The following is an 18,632-nucleotide window of genomic DNA, read 5'->3' as shown; positions in this document are numbered from 1 at the left end:
GTTAGCCCCTGGTGGCAGGGTAGTGTTCACTGCGATGTCACATCCAAGAGACGACTCAGAGGGAGCACACTGGCCCTTTGTGGAACCCGAGGGAGGAGATAGGAGATAGTTGAGAAAGAACTTTTAAGGATCAAGGCTGCCCAGAAATAAACTGACCCAGGTTGTGAAGCAGTGGCCCATCACACACGGTCGGAGGCCACCCTGTAGGATGTCGCTGAGGGAATTCTTACAGTGGTGCAGGATTGGGGTGTCAGATAGTGGCTGTAGAGGCTGTCACTTTATTTCTGCTGCTGTTGGCTTTAGACGTGCAAATGCTCTTAGGCAGCAGTAACTGGCCTGCTGTGGGGTTTGTTACATAATTCTGACGATTGAGCCAGTAGACGTGCGTCCTGTCCTGGGCTGGCATCTAACCACATTGTCTACACTTGGGGTACAAGTTAGTTTATTTATTAAATACCTGCTTAACCTGGGATATCCTCCGATAGGTAGCCTGTTATTAAAAGATAACATTTTGAAGTCACGTGGGCCTGGGTTGAAATCCATTGCTTACCTGTGCGTCATACTTTGAAACCCTTTGACTTCATCTGCAGGGACAATAACACGGTGTTATTGTGATGACAATAACACCGTGTTATTGTGATAACAATAATACGGAATTCTGGGGGAATCACAGGAACAAAGGTAGAGCCTGACCTGTAGTGCTCGGTCAGTAGCTGGCGTCTGCTTCCTCTGGCTTTTGTCAGCTCCTCCTCCTCTGCCTTTGTTGGTGTGCCAGCTTTTCCCTTGGTGATAGGTTTCTGCTAGATAAAAAAGTGTTTTAATGTTGTAGCAACCAGCAGATTTCAACACTCAGCCTGCCACCTGCCTGTCAGGTGGATGACCTGGTCCAGGTCACCTACCCTTGGTGCCTCACTTTCTTCATCTCTGAACTGAATAATAATAGTACGTAAGCCTATTGTGAAGATCAGTTGAAAAAATGCACTTCTTTCTTGGCCCATTAAGCCTTCAGTACATGTTATTTTTAATTTTTTTTTTTTTTCATAAAAGGGTGAAACAGAGCTTGGAGCAGACCCGTGGGTCACCTTACCCACAAATCTGGGCCTCTCTGGCTCCTGGGTTCCTTTTTGTGAGAAGAGAGGTGGTTGGATGACCTCCCGGCTCCTCTGAGGCTCCGCTGTGCTTTGTCATCTTCTGGGTCGGGTGCGGTCACCCTGAGCTCTCTGTATTGCAGGCTGCTGGAGGAAGAGTCGTCCAAGAGGGCGGAGCTGGAGAAGTGGCATCTGGAGCAGCAGCAGGCCATTCAGACCACGGAAGCGGAGAAGCAGGAGCTGGAGAACCAGCGTGTCATCAAAGAGCAGGCCCTCCAGGAAGCCTTGGAGCAGCTGCAGCAGCTCGAGCTCGAGCGGAAACAGGCACTTGAGCAGTACGAGGTCATTACGCCCATCCCTGCAAATATGTGCATTTAAATTCTTAAACATTTAAAAACAAGAGAATATTTATTTGCTCTGCCATAAAAAGCTGTGTGAGGATGTTGCTTAGCTGTAAGTGAGGGTTTTTCACAGGCGATGAGGTATAACAGTTGGAATTCAATCGGGAGACTGAAACCACACAGTACTTTGAACAAGGAAGGTTTAATATAATCAGCTATTAACTACAACAGAGGATTACCTACTGAGCAGCCAAAAAACTCTTAAGAATACAGGAAGAGCAGACACAGGAAGCAGCCACTGCCCCCACCCCCACCCCGGCTGGGACAGAGCACGCAGGCAAGGAACACACACTCTGCTCTATAAGCCCAGTGCTAGGATCCAGTCCTCCTTGGGGAGGGCATGGCCTTGGCCCCTGGACGGCAGGAAAGCCCAACGAAGCACTGTGACGGGGAAGCTACCCTCTGGGGCACTGGTGGCAGCTGCCCACAGGGGAGGTGCCGCTGAAACCCACTAGATGGACACTGTGGGTGTCCCACGTGCCACAGGAGCTGCTGAGATGAGCACAGTGGAACCTGGAGGCAAAGCCCCCGCCTCTTCCAGTGTCCTGCCAGCTCCTCCACTGACGAAGCTTACGTGGGGCCTGCTGGCGAGGGTCACAGGCAGGACAGCGAAGGGTGGATTTGGAGTCGAGAGGCAGTAAGGCGTCACTGGCACAGGAGTATCTTATACATCATCTGTAATTAGTGTGAATTAGGTCCTCGGGGGACCTCGGGCAGGTTATTTAACTGCTCTGAATCCTAGTCTCCACCTGTGTACCATGAGGGTAATAATAGCCCATGTTTCTGTGGCTGGAATGACTTAATGAGATAATCCACAGGCATGGAGCAAGTGCCCAATCAGTGTTATTTGGCTCTTAAACTACCTGTGTGTTTGCAGAGTCTCAAGTCTGCTCTTGTTCCAGGGAGTTAAAAAGAAGCTAGAGATGGCAGCTAAGATGACCAAGAGCTGGAAGGACAAAGTGGCCCATCATGAAGGATTAATTCGATTGATAGAACCAGGTAACACACTCTCTGAAGTAATCAGATATTTAGTCAGTTTTTCTCTTTTATTTGTGTACTTGAATTGTGCTAAAAAAAGACTTTCTTAGCCCAAATATACAGGAACCCAGCTCTTTGCAATAAACTTTTCTTGAATTTCTTTTGCTTTCTGATAGATGAGAAGGCCTGTTTAATTCCCTTTGTGTACATCTTCTGATGGTTTTGCCTCCTATGACCTTTATGGATATTCCTCAGAAAAGAAAATAAAGTAGAAAAATGTCTTGTCTATAGAAAAATGATAATGTTAATTGAAGAATATAAGACCTTGTATGTTTGATGCGTGTTTGTCTCTTAGGTTCAAAAAATGCTCACTTGATCACTAACTGGGGCCCGGCAGCTTTCACCCAGGCAGAACTTGAGGAACGACAGAAGAGCTGGAAAGAAAAGAAGACCACAGAGTGAGCTGTCATTACGTCAGCTGTGTGGGTTGCAAGCATAGCTGCAGAACTTTATGCTAAAGACAGAAGGCCCTGGCTTTTCTGCTTCTAATCCAGTGCCTCCTGTGGGGTCAGTATACTAAAGAAGCCTTCTTATTTATCTGCCAATAAGGAAGGGCTTACCTGAAAAGAAAAAAAAAAAAAAAAAAGTCAACATTGTCAGGCTCTTTATTTACTCTTTCTTTGAAAACCTCAGCTTCTGAAAATTCCCTTCAGCTCCCTCAGATTCTTTTCGGAGGCGGCGGTGCACAGACAGCCCAGTGGCGTGTGCCCAGGAGCCGGGAGGCGCTCAGGTCACTGGGTATCGGAACCTCTGTGGGCTGGGGCTGTTGTTTTTCCAGCAGCGTATTTCCTCCTCCGCGTGCTTGTTTCTAAACTAAGTCGGCCACCCTGCTTACCGTGGTCCGCGGTGGACGCGGACGCCTCTGACCACGGCTGCTCAGCTGGAAAAGGCCCTTCTCCTGGACGTGGGCCTCGCTCGGACTGAGGGCTTGCCATTCTTGCCTTCGGTTGTGCAGGTTTAATGCCGCGTGAGCGATTGGCATCTAGCTCCAGAGACACCGTCTCAAGGGAGCAGAAGTCTTTAATAATGCTTTGGCTGAGATAGATACTTCAGAATCAAAGATAACACAGAGAGGAGCTAAGTGAATCCCATTCAGAATGATGTTTTGATACTAACTGAATTCTTCCTAATATTTAAAATGGTTTCAACCATCCACGTGCTGGCAGACCCCTCGGTTTTACGTTTGTAGTTACTGTACAGAACATCTCTGGTGTGTGTGAATGCTTGTCCTAATCAGACCTTTGCCTTAATAAACAGCAATATGATCATTCCTAGAAATTACACATGAAAAAAGTTTTTAAAATGTATTTTTGTGATGTGCTATGTTGAGAGGGAACAAAATATTTATAATTTTCAAACATTCTTACCTAAATATTGTACAATGTAATATGCTGAACCTTCTTAATTTTTTGGCTAATTTTCTAAGATATGTTAAAACTGTTTTGTATGGTTCTTGTTTGTTTTAGTCAAATGGAGTCGATAAGAAAATAAAAAAATATGGGAAGACCATACATTTTAAGCTGTCTGATTTAACGGAACAGGAGGGTAAGGTTGTGTGTATGTGTGCATGTTTCCATATAATGAGGTGAACTTGGATTTAGGGACACTTCCTGAAATACTGGATTTGCAGTTTGTAGCCCCCAAACCGACACTGTCACGAAGTTAGCTATGGCCTCGAGTTTGCCGCTTGAGTCACTGATGTGGGAAACCATGGTGGATGCGTCAGCTTACAAGCGGGAACTCACACGGATAATTTCTCCCTCGTCCTCGCTATTCCTCCAAATCCTCTTGCCTCTGCTTTCCCGAATTTTCTTTTCTGCCTCTCCTGTTTTTCTTTCAGTTTTTACCAGAGTAAACAGTGTGGGTTTTTTTGTTTTTGTTTTACACGGTTGCCAAGATTAAAAAATGCCTTTTGTGGATTAAGCAGGCCCACTCAGTGCAGCCTGATCATGTCTTGGAAAGCTGAAATGTGGAGGGGCAGTGTCTGGAGACATTTTTGGTGGTCACTACTGGGAGTGTTCCTGGCATCTAGAGGGTAGAAGCCAGAGATGTTGCTATATACCCTGCAATTCATGGGACGGTCCTTGTAACAAAGAATTACCTGGCCTGATAAACATTCTCTGCAGAAAGGCACGTTCTGGTCCAGAACAGAATAGGCTCTTGGCGTCAGGGTTTCCCTAGGAGGGGTGTCAGGAGTTGACCTCGTTGGTGTAAGTAGAATGCATGTTCGAGGACAGCGGCCGGGTGCTCGGTGAGCGGGCAGAGGGCGGGAGCCGAGGCCGCCCCGTGTGGGGCGTTGTGCTTCAGAGGCTCTGTAAAGGCCCTTTCCGCTTACGTGCCCGGGGAGTTGCTTTGTATATGCTTTAAAGTCTTCCTAGGATCCAGGCTGCTGAGGCGGGAAATGTAAAGCTGCCATGACCTTGAGTGTGGGGAGGGGCTGTCGGAACCATTTCAGCAGCTGGGGAGGAATGAGTGTGCAGATTTATGGCCCGGCTGGTAATGTCCCTCGCAGAGCACCGGTGCCTGTTCCACTTGGCACAGCCTCCATCGTGCCTCCACAGCCGTGCCAGCAAGTCACAGCTGTCCTGGCAGAGCAGAGATGGGTTGACGTCAGGCCACGGGGAGTGGGAAAGAGGTGCGGCCCAGCTTTTACCAGATCAGAGTAGGGCCTCAGCATTGACTGCAAGAATCAGTATTAGGAGTACTTTAAGGTCCATCTATTTCTTTCCTCTTGCTCTTCCCTCTACTTCCTTCTGTATTTTTATATTCACTTTGAGACCCATAAAAGTCACCCCTCAACTTAGGAAGCAAAATGGTGATATCTCCTCATGCTAGAGACAACACCTGCCCGCAGGCCAGTGGTCCCCCCAAGGGCAATGAGGCAGGTGTCCACAAGGAGACCCTGCAGGGGGTTCACTGCAGCTTCGTTCAGGATGACCCAAAGCAGCAGCAACCGCAGTGCCCATCAGCTGAAACAGATCTGTGGATGTGGTGTGTTCAGACAGGAATCCTACTGAGAGATGAATTTCACAGCAACGTGGATGAATTTCACAGACATTTTGTTGAACGAAGAAGCCAAACACAGAAAATACTGTTTGACCCCATTTATATTAATTTCTAGAACCGGCAGAGCTAATTTGCGGTTTTTGAAGTCAGAATTGTGGTTACCTGGGGGTGGAAAGGAAAGTTATTGACTGGAAAACAAGTGAACTTCTGGGATGCTGGAAATGGGTAGTGGTTACATAAGTAAAATATATCAGCGTTATACTCAAGATTTGTAGTTTGCTCTTTTGTACCTAGTGCCTCTAGAATGCTGGGCTGGCTAGTTCCTGGGGTCAGCTGGTCCAAAGCCCTCCCTTTGCAGAGAAGGACCTGGAAGGGGACCAACCACATCTACCCAGGAACAGCTGACCGTCTTCTAGGATGTGGTTCATGACGCCACCTGCCTCCTCTGGGTTCTTTAAATACATTTGATGTCACACGGTTTTATCGTGGTGTGTTTCTGTCTCCCACCACACAGCTGGTTCCGTGTCCCTGCATCACCCCTCTGGAGGAGTGGGCCCTGACCCCTTCTTGTCCTGTGCCCAGCTTCCACTGACCTTTCTGAGGTTGCTGAGTCTTTGCTCTTGGGGAGTGGGTAGGTCTGTGGCGGACACAATTCCATCCAGGGCTAGCCTCAGATTCCTCTTCCATGTCTACTACGTAGATGCAGCATACTGATTCTCGGGGTCGTTCACCCACAGGAATGAAGGCCTTTCTCCCTGTTTGTGTCCACCTCCTCAACAGCTGTCCTCAGGGCCCGGATGAGGGCCGGAGGACGTGATGAGTGGGAGACGGAAGCTTTGTCTAGCAGCCCCCACTCCAGTCAGCCCTGAGCCCCGCATCCTGCCCTTCTTCCCCATCTAAATCTCTCATTTCCTGTCCCAGGTCCCCCAGCCTCTTGCCCGCAGTCAACACTCTGCAGTCCATGATGGGTCTCTTGATTACAGGGTGTCTTAGGTGTTCCTCTTTGAGTTCATCCTGTGTGGGCTTCTCTGCACTTCCTGGACTTGGGTGACTCCTTTCCCAGGTTCGGGAAGTTTTCCGCTATTATCTCTTCAAGTATTTTCTCAGGCCCTTTCTCCTCCTGGGGCCACTCTGAGTACTGGTGCCCCCTGATGTCCCAGAGGTCGCTTAACTCTGCCTGTCTCCCCCTCACTTAGTTGTTCTTCTGGGGCTTTGTCTTGTTCCTTCTTTTCTAGGAGGCCCAGGCTAGTGCTGACTCACTGAAGGACAGAGTCAGGGTCCCAAAGGCTCTGGGGCTGCTGCCCACCCACTGGCAGGTGAAGCCAGGGCTTGGCGTTACTGGCAGGCAGAGCTGGTCCCTGGAGTCTGGCTGGAGGGCCAGGGATACTGGAGTTCATTTTAGATCATTTGCGGGGGGTGGAAGCAGTTCCTGACTCACTTGGGTAAGGGGCCTGGCGTGTCCTGAAGGTTGCGGTGGTCTGCTAGTAGACAGGGCCAGCCAGGGCCCAGTTGGGGCATTGCAGCTTTCTGCTTCTGGTGTCTGCCCCGATGGTGGGCAGGGCCGAGTCTGGAGGCAGCTGTGGGCTCTTTGGTCTTTAAGCAGCCCATTTGCTGGGCCATGTCTCCGCCCAGTTAGGTGCTTGGCTTGAGGCACCTGCAGGTTGTTAGGCTAATGAGCTGGAGGGAGATTTTCAAAATGCGGTCCCCTAGCCTCAGCCTCAGCCAGCGCCAGCGTCCACACAGTTCCTAAGAAGGGCTGCTGCCAGTGTCTGTCCTCAAGGTGCGCGGCAGCTGTGCCCCCGCCTTTCCAGGAGACTCTCCAAGACCAGCAGGTAGGTCTGGCCCAGGTGTCTATCACATTACTGCTTTTGCCCAGGTTCGCATGCGACTTTGTGAGCCCTCTGAGAGTGGAGTCTGTCTCCCTGGTCCCAAGAGGCTCCTGCAGTTAAGCCCCGCTGGTTCTTCAAAAGCCAAATATTTGGGGGGCTCCTGTTCCCAGTGCTGGACCCCTGGGGCTGTGGGGCCTGATTTGGGGCTCAGAACTCTTGCTCCTGTGGGAGAATCTTTGCAATGTAATTATTCTCCAGTTTGTGGGTCGCCCCCACCCCGGGTTGATGGGGTTTGATTATATCGTGAGTTTGTTGCTCCTACTTGTTTTGGTTGAATTAAGTTCTGTGGACCCTACTCGGGCCTAGCCTGGCTGAGGCTCTCGACTTTGGCAGGGTAGGGTTCTTTTTCTGTCAGGATTCAAGCAGCCAGCAATGAAACCAAAGTTGAAATTGACACAGCATAAGCTTTACTCAGTGGCCAAAAAAATGAAGAAGCAGGAATTAAGTTCACAAATCAACTTCTCACTCACCTGGCAAGAGGGATTAAATTATAGCGTAACAACAGAGGGAGGAGGAGTGGGACTGACTCTGGGGAGGCCTGTGCTTTAGTCTGTGGGGAAGGGGCAGGGGGCCGTGGGGGTGCCATCCCCTGACCGTCCCTTTTTGGTCCTTGGTGTCTGGTTTTGGCCACTGGTAGGTGTGTTATTTAATATGCTAATGTAGTAAATTCAACATATAATGAGACTCAGGGTCTGCTGGAGGTCAGACTCGGCACCATCTTTGGTGCTAGCTGGTTCCATCTAGGTTTTTCTTTTTTTTTTTTAAACGTTAAAAATTTGCTTTTCTTATTCAGTAATACAGAGTTTCACAAGAAGGCTGATTAAAAAAACAATCTTTGAAATGTCACCTGCCAGGGTCCAGCCCCAGCAGGATCCAGGGGTACCCTCAGGATGATGGCTTAGGTAATAAGGATAGCCAAGCGGAGAGCAGGGCTTGATCTTCCTTGATAAACACAGAAAGCCAATGAAGCTCCTGTGTTCCAATGAGTCATTCTGAAAGAAGAACAGAGAGAGAGAAGGAGGGAAAAGGAAAAAAGAACGACACGGGGAGACCAAGCTTCGGTGAGCGAGGCCCATAACTTTATTTTCAGAAGGAACTTTTATACCTTGACTTGTACATAGAGGGAAATGAAAGATGCAAAGTCATACAGAGTCAGCCCAAACATTACATCTGTTTATCAAAACCAGGATTTTTTCTGCACACCTTTCCCATAAACAATGTTGTGTACATTATCTTCTGGCCTTGGAGGCCTGTGGACATTTTATGACCCTTTTTTGATAAACGCTGCTCAACCAGAAAACTTATTTTCCCTTAAAGTGTTTCTTCTTTATTTTTCCCAGCCTCAGAAAGTACTAAACAGAGTTACATTCTCACGGAGCAAAGGTGCAGTGAGTTACGACAAAGAAAGAACCAATTAGCTCAAAGGTCTGATGTGGTTAATTCCAAGGCTGCTGCTTGTTTTTCTTACATTCCAGCTATGTTAACCAATGCACTTCCAGGTGCACAGTGGATAAGGGATATGGGAACTTGGCAGCAAGCATTGGCCCAATAATGAAGCCCTTTACCAATACTATCTATTCTAATAATTTTCATCCCTTAAAGGACTCTGTGCTCATTAGGACTTTTAGAATGTTTAGGTTTCCCGTGCCTTTCAAGGTTGGGGAATTGTGAACAATCATGTGTGTTAATTGCAAGAGTATGGATAAACCTGTCAGGCAAGCTAGAATGCTAACAGAGGGGTTTGAATTGAAATACTCCTATCATGCCCATTAACTAAAGCCCTAAGTTGATTTTTTCCAGAGAAAGGTGGTCGGGGATAGCCCCCTGTTAATGACAGAAGAGTTGGTGAAAGGCATAATATAATAAACAGTAGACAGATTTCGGTTTTGGGGTAGATGCTCGAGCAGATTCAGGGGGTCCCTGGAGGCCTGATCCGCCTTTGCCTGTCAGGTCTCTTCCGCATGACCTTTGGCATGGGTTGGGATCTCCTGTGGTGGCTCCCGGCAGTCACCGAAATAAAACTTAAATATCCATTTTTGTGGGGTTTTCTTTTTGGGTGTGTGTCGTTTCATTTCTTATCTCTGGACCCTTTCACTTAGATTCATGTCCCCTCCTGCTAACGGTGGGGGAGGTGGCAGTTGTGAGCAAGGACAGTCCTGCTAAAGGGTGGTGATTCACGCATGGGTTTTGAGCAAAGACTTGGAGCAGCTCCAGCAACTCTCCTTTGTGTCTTTGGTTGTAGAAGGTCTTTCCTGGTAGGTTCTGGTCTTTTCCATTGACGGTTGTCCTGTGGATCGTTGTGATTTCCGTGTACCCGGGATAGGTGAGCTCAGGGCTTTTCTTTTCCACCGTCTTGGCCAGTCTCGCCCACAGTGGGTCTTGGAGGCAAGTACTGAAGATTAGAAGCTAAGATTACAAGAGAACCGAGGTATTTTTAATTGTCTAGTGTAGCTGAAGTGGCATTTTGTCCATATAGGATGAGATCCCTGTTGGACTATTAGAGCCTGTTTTATGTAGCAGTAATGGGTGAAGAACTGTTAAAGCGGCAATAATGAATGGGAGGATAAAGTGGAAGGTGATGAATAGGGTGAGTGGCTTTTGTCAACTGAGAATCCTCCCAAGATTCATTTGGCTTGGTTAATGCCAATGTAAGGAATTGCTGAAAAGGAGATTGGTAATGACTGTTGCCCCTCAAAAGGATTTGTAACCTCATGGTAAGATACAACCTATATATGCTGTAGCTATTACCTTAAATAGTAGGATAATTCTGACATTTCATATTTCTAGGAATGGGTAAGATCCATAATACAGGCCCCTTCTTAGATGGATAAATAAGCAAAGAAAGACCAGGAAAGGTTCATTTGCATATAAATATCAAATGATTCATCCATAGTTTGGTAGATATTAAATACAATGTATTGCCAGGAATAACCCTATTAAGATTTGTAAAATTAAATACTGGAGGCTCAAGAGGGAGGAGAATACATGTATACTTATGGCTGATTCATGTTGTACACCAGATACTAACACAACATTGTAAAGCAATGAAAATAAATTTAAATTGAAAATATTTGAAATTGAAAATAAATTTACAAAATGGAAGGAAAATTGCATCATGATGAGATTTGATGAGGATGGTAGATCAATAAGTACAATGTTAACGATTTTGATGAATGGGCAGGATTTTTCAATATTTAAAAAAAAAAAAAAAAAAGTACTGAGTTGGAAAGGACCTGAATTTCAGAATGATACAGACTTGGGTCCTAATCACAGTTCCCTGCGGAGTCACCTCGGGTGAGCTGGGCTGGGGGTCTGCGTTCTCACAGGGAGTGTGTCCTGAGGGTGTCACACCTGGATGCACACAACGCCCCCCCTCTCATTGGTGAGGCAATGGAGTCACCTCAGGTGAGCTGGGCCGGGGGTCTGTGTTCTCACAGGGGGTGTGTCCTGAGGGTGTCACACCTGGGCGCACACAACGCCCCCCCTCTCACTGGTGAGGCGACGCACAGCCCTCTCGGGTTTCTCAGCTTCACAGACATGCTCTGACTGGCATTTTGTCTCTGCATCTAGTTACAGAGTCTTGTGGTGAGGGGCTTTCCATCTTGGCCAGAGCTGGTCTCCCTAGTGGGGATTTTGTTGACAGAGTGGCAAGCTCTGGGAAAATCCTGCAGGTGACTGAGGTGGGTCAGTCCTGCATGGCTCCCCCTCCACAGGCCAGTGTCACTTCTGAGTGAACGAGTGAGGGCCTCCAGTGAAGGTGCCTCCCACGTCCCACCACACCAACCACTCGGATGGCCCCAGCAGGCTGTGAGGGATCTCAAGGGCCTGGGGTAGAGATCAAGGGCCTGGGGTAGAGACCAAGGACCCCCAGGCTCTGCTCTTCCTTCAGGGCTTATGTGGCTTCCTTGATGGTCATTACAGCTTTTTTCTGTGGTGGCCACAGCTGTTCTCCATGTCCTTCTGGGGATTCACCCAGGGCTGCAGCCCTATCACCACACTGGATGTTCTTCCTGGTTCCCCTTCAACAGCAGTGGGGTATGGCTCCCTCCGGCACTTCAGCCCTGAACACTCCCAAAGTCCAGTCCAGTGCTGGGGAAGGGCGGGTGTCCTCCTCATAAAAGCTGGCTTGTAAATAGCCTTTTTCTGAAAGAAATCCTTGTTCTCAAATGCCTCACCAATACAGTCCCCCTGGGCTCCATCTGGCAACCCACTCCAGTACTCTTGCCTGGAAAATCCCATGGACGGAGAAGCCTGGTAGGCTACAGTCCATGGGGGTTGCAAAGAGTCAGACACGCCTGAGCGACTTCACTTGGGCTCCATCAGAGCTGACTGACCACAATTCTCCTCTCATTGGTGGCTTTCACCTAACCCTATCCTGAGGTTGGGCTTCCTTGGTGGCTTGAAGTGAAGTGAAGTCGCTCAGTCGTGTCCGACTCTTGGCGACCCCATAGACTGTAGCCTACCAGGCTCCTCCGTCCGTGGGATTTTCCAGGCAAGAGTACTAGAGTGGGTTGCCATTTCCTTCTCCAGAGGATCTTTCCAACCCAGGGATCAAACCCGGATCTCCTGCTTAGCGGGAAAGAATCCACCTGTCACTGCAGGAGACTCGGGTTCAATCCCTGGGTCAGGAAGATCCCCTGGAGAAGGAAATGGCAACCCACTCCAGCATTCTTGCCTGGAGAATCCCACAGACAGAGGAGCCTGGTGGGCTACAGTCCATGAGGTTGCAAAGAATCGGCTACGACTGAGCGACTAAACAACAATCCTGAGGTTAGGGACTCGTTTCCCTTTCTTTCTTCTTAAAGTTAACACCAGCATACATGGAATCTGGACCATCCACCCCCGTGCTGCCAATCCCAGTCTTCTCTTCCAACGAACCCTGGGAAACTTCATGTGAACGGAGACGCTAGAAAACCCCCAACTTCCAGAGTTCCCTGCCTGCGCTCTAACCTGCCCCGGAAAATCCCACACCCAGAGCCCGCGGGCCGGGAAAATGCCCTAGTGCCGGCCGCGAGGATCCGCATGGCCGCCAGGGGGCAGGCGTGCGCCGCGGACCGTCCCGGCCGGACCAGGCGCGCTGCTCCCCGGCTCCCGCGGGCGGGGCGAGGGCCCGGGTTGGAGGAAGCCCCCAGTCCCGCGGCCCAAGGAAGCAAGCCCCGCCGCAAGCTCATTTTATCTTCAACACTCCGGGAACTCAGCGCTGCTCTCCTAGTTTACCGATGAAGGAGGTGAGGCTCAGAGTTAAGCAGTTGCCCAAGGGGACACAAAACCCAGGTGCCCAGGCTCCAGGGCCACTCCGTCATTCCTGGCACGTGCATGTGCGGGCAAGTGCTGGCCAGCCCGGGGGCCTCGTGAGGGAAGGGTGAGAGCACCCCCGCTTCTGGCTCAGCCCCTGGGGATTTCCTCCTGGGGGGGGGGGGCCCTAAGGAGGGCCCTGTTGGCGCCTGGAGGCACGTTAGTCATGCATGCTCCCCCATTCCCCCCGCCTCCCTCCCTGGGGCAAACAGCCCTGGGCCCTGTTGCTGTAGGCATCTCAGAAAGGGGCAGCCCTCTGCCCTCTGTGGACACGCTTGGCTGGAGTCTGCCGGCCGTCTGGCTTGGGTGAGAGTGGGTGAGGAGGGAGGAGGAGCAGCCAACAAGCAAGGGCCTGTTTCCTGCCTGGCCTGACCCCAGCTGTCCCCAGGGAGGCCCCAGCAAGCCGATTAAGGTCATCCAGGGCGAAATTCCAGCCTGAGCCCTGAGCAGTCACTTCACTTTTCTGATAAGGCTCAAGAAAGGACCCGGAGTGTCCTCCGCACACCCCCTCGCTGTCAGCACCTCTGTTGTTGGGGAGCCTCCGCTGCAGACAGCCTGCCTGGAGAAGAGACACAGATAGACCCTGGGACAGATAAGGAGAGACAGCCAGGCAGAGAGAGGGCAAGGGACGCGGATGAGGAGATGGGGTGGGGGCAGGGCAGTGGCCCAGGCGTGGGTCTGGAGCCCCAGAGGTCAGAAGAGGTTCCCAGTTTCTCTTGCTGAGCTCTGCCTGGGCTCGGGTGTTGGAGAAAGATGCCATCATGGTGGAAACAGAAGAGCTTTTGTGTGGTAGGAAGACGATTAAGCTGGCAGTCCTGCCTCTCTGGGCCTGGTGGATGAGGGTGCTGGCAGAGTCCATGTGGGGCGTGGCCACCGAGCCTCCTGGAGGCCAGGCCAGAGGGGTTGAGATGGGGGGCCCTGTACCTCAGTGGAGGGGCAGGTGGGGCACCCCTGGGACAGATGGGGCTGTACCCAGACAGCTAAGTGTCTCCTGCTCAGGGCCTCTTCTTCCTCCCTATAGAATATTTGCACCTAACACGGGTGATTTGACTTGACAAGTGAGCAAGGGCATAAAGTCACAGTTGGCCTGCGGGCACCCCAGTCACCATATGCAGCTGAGTCAGTCACAACCATTTCCCCCATCCCCTGGGGGCCAGAGCCTCTGCCCCACCTGCACACGTAGACACATCCACGCAGGTACGCGCAGGTACACACAGACGTGATGTGACTGAGTCATAGATGCCTCCTCAGAGAGCACGTGCCTGCATGCACGCGCACACAGGTGCCTGCAGACACCACGTGCCTCTGATTCTGAGTCACCAGGCCACTGAACCCTGAGGGAGGGTGCCCAGAGTGTGTGCTGCCTTCCCTGTTTAGACCCATATATACGCATATATATGGTGCCCATATATACGCATGCACGTGTACGTGCCCACCCTCTATCCTGCTACAATCTGCTGGGGGGGTGGTCAATAAATATCTGTGGAATGGATAAACGAATGAATGAATGAATGAACAAACAAGTGAAAACGTGAGCAACACCCACACTGCTTGGAAACTTGGTACCATCGGTTGGGGCTGCGCTGCAGGGTGGGTCCCAAGTGTGTCTGCTGGGAGTTGTCCTGCTCCAAATATAGCCTCCGTGGGAGGGCTGGGAGCCAGGGCTGCCTCCCAGACTGTGACTTCACTGGGCCTGAGGCCCAGCCTCTGAGGAGTTGGAGAAAATTAACAGAGAAGAGGCCCAAGCTTTCCACAGCCAGGGCTGAAGTGTGAGACTAGAGCTGGTGGGTGACTGTGTACTCGAAGTGTCAGCGGCTTGAGCTGGAGGGTTGAGGACTGTGTGGTGGGCCCAGAAAAGACAACTTCTGAGGCAGGCCCCTGGGAACCACCTATCTGGGATGTCTTGGGCCAGATGTGCAGAAGGCACAGCCCCACTTGAGGATGGGGAAGCACCATGCTTAGGTCCGTTGGTGGGTGTCAAGCCAAGGCCTTTTAGATGGCCCCCCATCTGGACAGGCCTGCTTGCAGGGCGGTTCCCATCTGCAGCTTGACTCTTCCTTCCCTAGAGGCTGTGCCTCTGCCCTATTTCATCATCTAGGATATTGCAATATTACCCCAACTGATCTTTCTGCCTTGACTACCCCCTCAAGTCCATCTTGTTCATAGCTGCCAGCTTTCTTTGTCTGAAATATAGATGTGATTCTGTAACTCCTCTGCTCAGAAGCCTTCCATAGCTTCCTTCTGTTTAGCAATAAAGGTGGCTTGCCTTAGTCTGGTGCTCAAGACCCTTTCATAACCTGCTCCTGCTTTGCCATGTGTGTTTCGAAAGGCTGACGTAGGACGAGGGCATTGGTTACGTGCTAAAGGGCGGGTTCATGGATGCTAGGCTGATGGATGCTTATAGGAATGGAGGGGCCCAGGGACTGTTTGATTTGTAGACAAATGATTAGAGCTTGGGATGCTCACGGGGCTAGCAGTAGGCGTGGAGACGTGGATGGGTTGGGGGGTTGGAAGTCAAGGCGGTATTGGTTGTAAAGGACAACCCCACCCCCGCCACGTGTCATCAGGAAGGGGGTGAGGGTGAGTGCGAGGCCCCTTGGACACACTTCGCTGGGGGCCGGGCCTCGGGAAGGTGGCTCCTTCCTGTCCCAGGCAGCTCTCAGGTCTGGCCGCGCCTGCCCTGTGGCCCCTCCCTCTGCCTTCTCCTGCCTGGCCTGGTTTTCTGCCTCACGGCCCAGCAGTTGTCCTCAGCCGTCCTTGAGCCTTCCTTCCTTCCACAAGATGTTTGCTCTTTTTTTTATGTGACCTATTTTTAAAGTCTTTATTGAATATGGTACAATATTGCTTCTGTTTCGTGTTTTGGTTTTTGGGCCTTGAGGCATGTGGGCTCTTACCAGGGATCGAACCTGCACCCCCTGCATTGGAAGGCTAAGTCTTAACCACTGGGCTGTGAGGGAAGTCCCCACAGGTGTTTTTATCAAGTGACTGGTTATGTGCCTGTTTGTACTCAGCAAAGCTTCTATGTGCTGAAAAATAGACTGGGAACAAAAAGTTACTGCCCTCTGGAAGTGTGCTTTCTGAAGGGAGAGACAGACGTGAAGCAGTTATGTGCCAGGTGGTTAATGCTGTGGGACGACCGTGAGGGCTAGGGGGTTGGGGTGCCTGCCCAGGGGGCTCAGGAAGTCTCCCATCAGGGAGTATTTGAGCAGAGATGTGAATAGAGTGAGGGTGAGCCCTGAAGATCGCTGGGGCAAGAGTGTTTCTAGGAAGAGGGAATGGCAAGCGTGGTGGCCCGGAGGCAGGACTTCTCTGCACGTTTGAGTAGCATCAGTGAGTCCAGTGTGGCCGATGCAGAGTGGACAGGGGTACGGAGGTAGGAGATGGGGTCAGAGGGACAGAGCAACAGGGTTTTGGAAGCCGTGATTAGGACTTGAGCTTTTACTCCAAGAGGAGAAGGCTGGAGGGTGTTCGACAGAGAAGCAACGCTCTTCTGTGGTTTCAAAGGCCGCTCTGGCTTCCGTGTTGGGAACAGACTAACGGGGTCCAAGGTGGAGGCAGGGAGCCCAGTTAGGAGGCTCCTGCAGAAACCCAGGGGGAGCTCACCCAGCGCGGCTGTGGCAAAGGTGGTGACGGGTTGTCCAGTTGAGGATGTATTTTGAAGGCAGAGTAATCAAGATTTGCTGATGGATGGGCTGTAGGTGAGAGAGAGAAGAAAATTCTTTCAAGGACGAACCTAGACTTTTTGGCCAGGGTGACTGAAGATGGAGTTGCTTCTTCTGAAGTAGGAGGTTGTCTTTTGCGGCCGCTGTCACCCTTCCCTAGACCACAGCAGCCTCCAGAGTGGCTCTCCACATCCTCTCTTACCAGCCTCCAGCCTGTTTTCCCTGTTACAGCTACTCCGTGAATGGGTTCTGCCTTTTTTTTTTTTTTTGATGGTTTGCTGCTGCTAAGTCGCTTCAGTCGTGTCCGACGCTGTGCGACCCCATAGACGGCAGCCCACCAGGCTCCCCCGTCCCTGGGATTCTCCAGGCAAGAACACTGGAGTGGGTTGCCATTTCCTCCTCCAACGCATGAAAGTGAAAAGTGAAAGTGAAGTCGCTCAGTCGTGTCTGACTCTTAGCGAACCCCATGGACTGCAGCCTACCAGGCTCCTCCGTCCATGGGATTTTCCAGGCAAGAGTACTGGAGTGGGGTGCCATTGCCTTCTCAGGTGTGTTTTATTGGTTTCCTTTCTGAATCCTTCTACAAAAGAGCAAAACGAAACCTCCTAGCAAGAGGGTGAGGTGTGTGTGTGTGTGTGACTCAGTCATGTCTGACTCTTTGCAACCCCATGGACTGTAGCCGGCCAGGTTCCTCTGTTCATGAAATTCTCCAGGCAAGAAAACTGGAGTGGGTTGCCATTCCCTTCTCCAGGGGATCTTCCCAATCCAGGGATTGAACCCAGGTCTCCTGCATTGCAGGCGAATTCTTTACCGCTCTGCCTCTGGGGAAGAGGATGAGGACCCTTCCCCATCACCATGTTCCCCACCTGTGTCCCTGCTGGGTTCGAAGAGGCAGGGGACCGGCTGCTCGGGAGGAGAGTCAGAGAAGCCCCCCCACCCCCACCACGCAGAGAGGGGAGAGGCCTCTCCTGGGGAGGGTGGGGCCGGCTTGGGGTCACAGCAGGGGCTGGAGTCCAGGCGGCCCTGTCCCTGGGCAGGAAGGCAGACCCGAGTGTAGGCTGGAGGCCCGTTAGACCCAGAGCTCCGCCAGAAGAGGCTGTGAAATTTGCAGTATCAGGTTTCGGAAAACACAGGGTCAGGGTCAGCGGAGCAGCTGGTAGTGGGGAAGGCCAGGCCCAGCTAATTTCCTGTCAGAGTGGCCCAGAGGCCCCAGCCTCTCTCCGAGCTGGCCGCAGGGGAGGAGATGCCGGGAATGGCTCACATTCCTCTGGCGGGGGCCCACGCCGAACCTCGGGGGGCCCGCGGGGAGTGAGGAGGTGGACGTGCTGAGGCCAGAGGCGGGGGCCCTCTGCAGGGACCAGGCCTCTGCCGTCCGAGCCTTAGACTGGGATGGGGCCAGAGGCGGGAGAGCAGCTGCGGGAGACCATCGCAGCTGCTAGAGCTCCAGGGTAAAGGAGCCCAACCTCATATTTCAGACGAGGAAACAGAGGCTCAGACAGGACCAGATCTCAGCAGGATCGCAGGAGCATCCTGATTCTAAGCCCTGGAGCTGTTTTTTCTGGCCAGGCCCACCAGTTTCCTGGAAGGCCCTGCATTGCTAAGTTGTGTGACGGAGAAGGGTGGGCAGGCAAGCAGGCTCGGTCTGTGCTCCTCCTGGAGGGAGGTGGGAACCCTTGCTTCCACATGGGGGGCTTGCTTCCCGGATAGTATTGCTGGGGGTTGGGTGGCCCGTGTGGAGCAGGCCGGGGGGCCTGCGTCAGCTGAGGGCCCACCTCTCCTTCCCGTGGAGGACCCCAGCCCATCCCCACCACGGATGGGACTCTACGCCCTGGCCCAGCCCCAGGAGGATGAGGCCATGTTCCTGGCCTTGAGTGGCCTGACCAGGCCCAGTGGGAGGCAGAGGTCACAGGTCCTGGCCCAGCTGAAGTATGATGTCCAGGTAGGATTGGCCCCGGACACGGGCACACGAGCCCGGGCGCAAACCTGGCTCGTCGGATGCCACTGTGTGACCTCAGGCAGGTCAGGTAACCTTTCTAAACTGCAAAACAGAGAGGGACCACTGCCGTTCTCTCTTTCCATCAGCTTGTATGGAGGGTCTGTGCCTTGGACAGAGGGTCTCCTGCCGGATGCTGTGAGACACACCCCCTCCCAAGGCTCGGAAGTGTTGCCCGTGCCCTCTCTCCACATCGCCCACCACCCCCAGGGAGTATCTGGGGAGGCTAGGCCAAGGCCTCCGCTGTCCGCCTAGCCATC

General features: G+C 51.8%; 1 protein-coding gene across 4 annotated transcripts in view; it reads left to right on the top strand.

Moving 5' to 3' along the window:
* The window catches only part of SWAP70 (switching B cell complex subunit SWAP70), a 150,975-nt gene extending 146,939 nt beyond the window's left edge, over positions 1-4,036 (top strand). For all 4 annotated transcript variants that reach the window (XM_019975353.2, XM_070803689.1, XM_070803690.1 and 1 more), the window contains 3 exons: positions 1,232-1,430; positions 2,392-2,488; positions 2,823-4,036. In XM_019975353.2, the coding sequence (XP_019830912.1) occupies positions 1,232-1,430; positions 2,392-2,488; positions 2,823-2,929 (403 nt within the window). In that variant the 3' untranslated portion in view covers positions 2,930-4,036. The remainder of the gene's footprint in view (positions 1-1,231; positions 1,431-2,391; positions 2,489-2,822) is intronic.
* The last annotated feature ends 14,596 nt before the right edge of the window (positions 4,037-18,632 follow it).

This window comes from Bos indicus, chromosome 15 (genome assembly GCF_029378745.1).
Source record: "Bos indicus isolate NIAB-ARS_2022 breed Sahiwal x Tharparkar chromosome 15, NIAB-ARS_B.indTharparkar_mat_pri_1.0, whole genome shotgun sequence".
NCBI lineage: Eukaryota > Metazoa > Chordata > Mammalia > Artiodactyla > Bovidae > Bos > Bos indicus.
The sequence above is the reverse complement of the archived record's forward strand: the minus strand, read 5'-3'. Positions and strand labels throughout refer to the sequence as shown.